The sequence below is a fragment of the Maylandia zebra genome, linkage group LG18 (assembly GCF_041146795.1).
Source record: "Maylandia zebra isolate NMK-2024a linkage group LG18, Mzebra_GT3a, whole genome shotgun sequence".
In the NCBI taxonomy this organism is placed as follows: domain Eukaryota; kingdom Metazoa; phylum Chordata; class Actinopteri; order Cichliformes; family Cichlidae; genus Maylandia; species Maylandia zebra.
This window is the reverse complement of record NC_135184.1, coordinates 25,902,439-25,909,776: the sequence shown is the minus strand read 5'-3', so window position 1 is coordinate 25,909,776 and position 7,338 is coordinate 25,902,439. Positions and strand designations below refer to the sequence as shown.

General features: G+C 43.6%; 1 protein-coding gene across 1 annotated transcript in view; it reads left to right on the top strand.

The window, feature by feature from the left end:
* Window positions 1-401: 401 nt before the first annotated feature.
* slc1a7a (solute carrier family 1 member 7a) overlaps window positions 402-7,338 on the top strand; it is a 47,262-nt gene continuing 40,325 nt past the window's right edge. The window contains exon 1 of the mRNA XM_076876768.1: window positions 402-946. Within this exon, the coding sequence (XP_076732883.1) occupies window positions 806-946 (141 nt within the window). The 5' untranslated portion in view covers window positions 402-805. The remainder of the gene's footprint in view (window positions 947-7,338) is intronic.

Below are 7,338 nucleotides of genomic sequence, written 5' to 3'. Positions count from 1 at the left end.
TATTTCTGTCAGTGCGCATTCAGCTGGCATCATGTTCACTGTTAGTGCATCTCTGCAAAAACAGAGCAACAGTTCATCAATACCGTTGGGCATAGTTTTTACCTGAAACTGTTTGTTTACCTTATTTACCTTATGCAGGTGTATTTGGATTGTTTTTTTCTTTTTCTTTTTCCTGGTCTGGGAAAATCTGCTGTGCAATTGTTCAGAGAGCTCTCTAATCCAGCCTTTGATCTGAGTTGTGCAGTGAAGCCTAATAGGATCGTAGTATTAACCCCGATGACAATACCACCAGCTGTCGCAGAGCCCCCTGTTGGTCACCAGCTGAAATGTGCCTGTGGGGGAAGGGTAAGGAGGGTGGAGGGGTTGACTGACAGAGAAAGAGACAGAAACAGATTGACAGGGATCGGGAGAGAGGATCTGTGTGATGCTCAAAGTGAAGTAACAGAGGAAGAAGCTCAGAGGAGAAAAACTCCTGAAGTGCTTTATTTTTGGACGACTACCTCTTCAATTTTACTTTGAATCCTCCTCCATTAGCTAAATGACTTTTCTTCGTGCGTAATCTTCGACTTTTTTTTATTTTTTTCCTTAAAAGCATACTTTTTCACTTATCAATCTCTACATTTATTCCCTTTTTTCCCCTCCCACCTGCTGCGGCCACACCCTGATATTTTTCCAGTGCTGTGGCAGCTGTTGGCTCTCTGATTTCTTGATATGGCTAAATAAGAGGTGGAAGGGTGGGGGGCTTGCCGGTGGTTTTCTTTGAGGGTTGAGAAGTTGAAGAGGGAACCAGGAGAAGAGGAGGAGGATGGCGGTGGCCCTGGAAGAAGTTTGGGGGCGAGTGAAAAATGTCTGCAAGCAGAACGGACTGCTCATTCTGTCTGTGCTGGCCGTGGTCATCGGCTGCCTGTTGGGCTTCTTCCTCAGAGGCAAGCAGCTCTCCGAGCAGGTCAGTTAGTCCTAGTCCCCCTACTCCCACCCCCAGCACCCAATATAAATGCGCTACCCTGCTGGCCCCCTTCTGTCTTATCTCCCCCCTCATTGTCAGCCCCTGGATCCTTCTTATGTGATAAAATCAGATCCTCACTCCCCAGTATCAGCCTCTTTAACTCCACTCCATGTCATAACCACCAGCATTTACATAAACATGCGAAAAGAAAAACAGTGACAGCGTTCTACTGAGAAACAATTAGACTCTTGGGCTTGGCCATATCTACTGCACACCTAACCCCAACCCTAAACCAGACTTAAGCCACAAATTAAATAATTAGTCATGCAGATTCCTGTTCCCAAATGCATACAAACCAATCAACTACACATTCGTTGTCATTCTGTCACCTTCATTAAATATACTTTCACCAATTCTGCCCACTGAAGTCAGAGCTGCACTGTAATGAATACTAAAGTATGTCTCAGATGTCTCAGTACAGACGAATCCAACTCCAATGGCTTATGCGAGGTTTTGCTCTCAAGCTGCAATTGCAAAAGAGAGGCCAAAATACGACATGAAAAGGCCTCAGAGGTGACAGTATATTTTTTAAAAAAAAAAACTCAGTCAAAGTGGTTTGATTGCTCCTAGAAAAACATCAAAGGTCAGACTCATTCACGATCCAATCTATAAGCTATATCAGGGACACTAAAATAGCAAAGGACTTTCCAAAGATGAGGGAATTGTATTTCTCCCTGTTTAAAATGTGAAACAGGGCTTTTCAGATCGTCTATGGCCTGTGTGAATCCATAGAAAAGGGATTGCTGGTGGGGAGATTAGTTGTCAGTCGCTCGCAGAAAAACGAAATCACATCAAGGCATGCCATTTGTTTTTACTTATATAGGTCACACAAGACTGAATGGGAAGAGATCTTCAATAGTCGGAATTCAGGAGATGCTAAGAGGCTGCTGAGAAAGCATGTCTAAACTAAATGTAACTGAAAAATGACTTTGATGTGCTTGAAACAGAATTTTAAAAAAAAATGTGAGTTGTTTGAAAATGAATGATGAGGACGTAGATGTGTGTGTGTGTGTGCTGTTGGATATATGATGAAATATGTTGACACTGTGGGCATTTGAACATCCGCCTGCTGTCAGAGTCAGCCGTACGACATCACGGTGCTTTTGTTTTGATCCATGTGGTGCAAAAAAAACCAAAGCTGTGCTTTGATGACAGCATCAGTCATCTGTTTTATATTTAGCACACAAAGCTTGAAAAGGTCCATACGTAGAATACCTTACTCTAGAATGGGCCACTCTTATTTGGCAATAGCCCACAGCAGGCACTCAGAATCCAAAGCAGTGCTAAGGTTTATGGCACATGTCCACCAGCAGGCGATCCAGTGAACTAAAGTGTTCAGGTTAGGACACTAAATTCTCCGAGTCCCACTGTGAGTAAATGCGTGTCCTCTTTCTTCAACTGCTGTCTATTAAGGGTTGCTGAAGACACTGAAGTCATAAGTCAGCTGGCAACTATAGTGCTGTATAGTCCGTAGATCCTTGAGACTATTTGGTAGCCACATCAAAATTCTTCATAAAGTAAATGAAAATAGAGAATCAGTTCAGATCATTCATAAAGTAATAGTTATTTTTATCTTTCTCAAAATTATGAAGTTGCCTTTACCTGGCAACAGTTGATTGCTGACAGTGTTGCCATACAGTAGTACACAAGTTGTCACATTAGTACAGTATGTAGAGATGGAAATTTACAGTAAATAAAGTCACGCAAAAATAACTCTACTTAGTATTTAAAGTCTGGTTAATATTTATGGTCTGAATTATGGTCTGGTGGAGCTTATGCCAGCTGTCATAGAGTGTGAGGCAGGATACTGTCTGCACAGGATTGCAGTCCTGTCAAGGGCAGGGCTCATTTTCTTTAAAGAAAAATCGTTTCTGTCAGATAAAAAGCCAAAAGATCACCAGTGTCAGTTGGCTACACCCTCTGACCATCATGACTGAACAACATTTTATGACAGTTCATCTTAGAGTCTTTGAAATCCTGAGACAGTGTTTGACTTGAGAAATAAAAATGTTGACAAATGCTCAAAAAAAAGAACGAAATCGCACTGCAATCTAGTCTGGCGTAATAGTAGTCAAGAAAAGCTGCACTGTTACACACAAATGTGACATGTCTCGTTCTACACACTGTATTGCAAGTTGCAATTTTGCTTTTAGTATTTCTGCTTGCTGATTGCCCAGCTCAGCATCCTGACACAGGGAGGAAGAATATGATGTCTTACGCTTGCTATAAGATAATATTTGAAATAGTTGATTTGCTTGTTTAACTCTAGTTCAAGTAAAGAGGCAGAGCAAATTAATTCGCTGATAAACAACACTAAACAATTCAGTGTCTTTGACGGTCTTTGTGGGTTAAAATAATGGGAATTGTGTAAAACAAATAATATGAAATAAAATAAATAAATGAACCTTTACCAAATACAGTGAAGCAACAGAAGAAATGACATTTACAAAATATCACTGAAAATTAAACAGTAGGAAGATGTATACACTCATTCACACACCCACATGTATCACATGTGAGTGTGTGAATGTGTGTGTGAATGCGTGGGTGACTGGATGTGTAAAGCGCTTTGGGGTCCTTAGGGACTAGTAAAGCGCTATACAAATACAGGCCATTTACCATTTACCATGTAAGGAAATGTATTAATGGTGCAGATTAAAGGTTTGAGTGGTATTGCCGTTTAAAATGTAATTTTAATTAGAAGTTGTGGCTCACAGAAATGTCAAAAATAAATTACAACATGTCACAAAAACAGCTCTGTGCACACTGTAAGAGCACTCAAAGGCTGATTGTTTCCCAGATGGTCTGTAACCCTGCACCTCTGTGAGCACAGAGAATATTTAACATGCACTAATTGCACACGTTGTAGAAAGCTACTGTTGCAGAGCGATTCAGCTGCCCAGCTGCAATTTAGAAACACAATAGTTTGCCATAAAACAATCAACATCAAGACAAGGCTTTGACAAAAGCTTTGATGCAAGTGTTGATCATCGGGCTTCGTGGCTTAATCTTTGGGTTTGCATACAAACAAGCATATACGTATGCCAGCCCGTGGCTTCAGCGTGTGTGTCCGCAAGTACCACATGTCTAACAAAGAGTTTGCTCTGCTTTCAGCAGATGCCAGGACTCAGTGGCAGCTGTGTTTGTCCCTCACACGCAATAAAAAGTCTCACACACATGCACATAAACGTGCGTGCATGTACATACTGCGTCCGCCCACACTGTTACACGCGCACACGCATGGCCATTTAGCTGTAAAAGCTCTCCCACTTAAAAACAGAAGCAAAAAGCTTCTATTGCTCCATCATCTCATGCACAGATGTGATGTACTTACATTTCATTTGTTCCAACTCTTCACCTCCGTTTTGCCACATGCCCCCCCCCCCCTCCCCCACCTCCCATCTGTTTGACCTGCTGATTAGGTAATCAGCTAAGTGCAATGTTTTTTGTGGGAGCTCTTCTGTAAATGCTGTTGATCGCAGTGATATCAACCAAAACAATGTTTCTGACATATCTGACTAATAAGTGATAGATTAACTGTAGGTATGAAAAGTCATCGCTGACATATTTATGTTAACATCAATGTACCCCTTTTTTCCAACAGATTTTCTAGTTGTCACATAAGATTTTTTTTAGGTTTCCACCTGTGTAGTTGAAACTAGTACAATATTAGTGTGAAAAACACCTGATGAGCTCCTGGTTTCTTTGCAGAGCTGCAACTTGACTTTTAAAAACACTTTTTTTTTGTATTTATTCTAACATGTTATTATACAGTAATCTTACTTTGAACACTGTGAAGTATTTGAACACCTGCTTTAGGGGATTCAGACACTTCAAATCTATCTAGTCTATTCAGACTGTTGATGCTTTTTGTCACTGCTTCAAAGTTTCTTGACATTTGCTTTTAAAGACTTTGTCACAGTGTGTGGAAGCAGATTGTGTGGAACGTGAATAATGGACCCAAACGCAGACACAATGGAACGTGGAACGTAGCTTGAATTTTTTTTTTAAAAAAAAGGTTTAATAAGGCTGATAAAAAAAAGGTGCAAACAAAGGCCAAGGCAAACTGATGCAAAACTAAACATTAAACTAAACTGGGTGAACTAAAATACAACATGAAGAACCCTGACATGGATATGAACAAACCTGGACATGTATACATGAGACCTGGAAACATGGTGTGAAGGGGAAGTGGGAACACATGGGGAAACAGCTGATTAGAATGACAGGGAAGTGAAAGTAAACACAATGAATATGGGACACCAGACCTCTTCAAAATAAAACAGGAAACATAATGAGACTCAGGAATGAGACTTAAACACAGGGGTGAAGACACAAGGAGAATCTAAGAAACATTGAACTATAACGGCAACCTAGGCATAACGGAAATGACCCTGGATCGTGACTGATTCTTTTTTCTTTTCTTATACGTATTCTTTTTTTTTTTTTTCTTTTTTTTTTTTTGTGTGTCCCGTTTGGATCTTTAGCCATCAGAATTGTTGTCTTAAGGCCAAGAAAGATGCCAAGCGGATTTATTTTACCAAGTGGATCATCATGGCCTTGCCATATTGGTCCATTTGATTGACCTTTATTATAATTATGAATTTATTTTATTTTCAGTTCCTACAAACGGGACAGACATGACTGGGGGATAGGACAGGGAGAAAGAATGAAAGAAAGAGAGGGAGAGAAAGAAAACCAAAGGGGAGAAGAGACGGTGAGAAGGGGGGAAGAAAGAAAAAAAAACAAAACAACAAAAACAAACAAACACCTGGGTCACCTGTATGGAGAAAAAAAACAGAAGAGAAAGCAAACAACAAAGAGCAACATAATAAAAAAAACGGCACCATCACAATAAACTAGCTAGCAGTAGATATCAGTAGATACTAAGTAATAAACGATATTGTGCAGCACGCAAGATAGACAGCGCACAATGTGCTTTGAGGCAGCAGCCAAGAAAGCTGTAGTCCGCGTCTGTGAATACCCGTGTGTACACCTGTGTGCATACCTGTGTGGATCAGCGCGCTTGTATTCCAAAGGTTTCTCCATGTAACGATCTGCTAGGGAGTGTGGGGGAGCCACAGCCCCGTCCTCCAGGGTATGAAGCAGGTATGGAGGAGATCAAAACTCCAGACATCCAGAGGCCCCCAGAACACAAGAGACCAAGGAAGACCAACAGAGGGGCAGCCGCGCCACTGTCTCAGTAAGAGCTGAGGAGAGTCCCAGATGAGGGCTCACTCAGCAGCCGCGGAGCAGAAGTCAGGGGGAGTTGCAGTGACGCGCCCGTGAGCTCCGCCGGCAGCCAGCTGTGCCTGAGTGACCGAGCCCCAGGCCGAGAGGCCGGGGGCACCCCACCTCCGAAGTGGCCCGAGCGAGCCCCAGGCTCCAGGCCCTGATAAGCGGCCGCCAAGGAGTGAGCCGGTGTGTACCCGGACGCCCACCCCCAGACACAAAGAACCACCAACGCACCGACACCTGAGGGAGTCCGCCACTGGCAGGGGAAGTGGTGGTGGGTGGAGATAGGCCTCCAAACCTTGGAGGGCCTGAGATGTCCCCAGAGAGGTGGCGTCTGATACCCAACCTGACATATAGACACAGACATACAGGCACACACATATACAAACATCCATTCCCACCCTCATGCTCTCATATGCACTTACTCCACACTCAACCAACGTGGAGATAGACATAAAGAGACGCTGTACACACGATCACACTCCCCAAGCGTACTCTACGAACCGGGTCTAGGTACCCTTGCCCCTGGAGGGGGGAACTGCACCCAGACCCAGGTGGTGTTACCCTTTTCCCTGCGGTGGGGAGAGGCAGACCGCCCCGACTCCGCAGCAGCAGGGAGGCCCCACACTCCAGACCGCAGTCGGACGGCCAACTCCTCCTAGCCCCCCCGCTCCAGCAGGCCGCAGAGAACTTCTCTTATACGTATTCTTACATTTTTACACAACAAGTGGCTTTGATGAAAACTTGTGTTTGTTTTTGATAGCTGAGGATAAACCATAGGTGAGGGTAGGGACGTAGATCAGTTATGGTCACGAGCTGTGGGTAGTGACCGAAAGAACGAGATTGCGAATACAAGCGGCAGAAATGAGCTTCCTCCAAAGGGTGGCTGGACTCTCCCTTAGAGATAGGGCCAGAAGTTCGGCCATTCGGGAGGTGCTCAGAGTAGAGCCGCTGCTCTGTCACATCGAAAGGAATCAGTTGAGGTGATTCGGGCATCTGATAAGGATGCCTCCTGGGCACCTCCTGGGTAAGGTGTTCTGGGCATGTTCCACAGGGAGGAGGCCCCGGGGCAGACCCAGGACACGCTGGAGAGATTA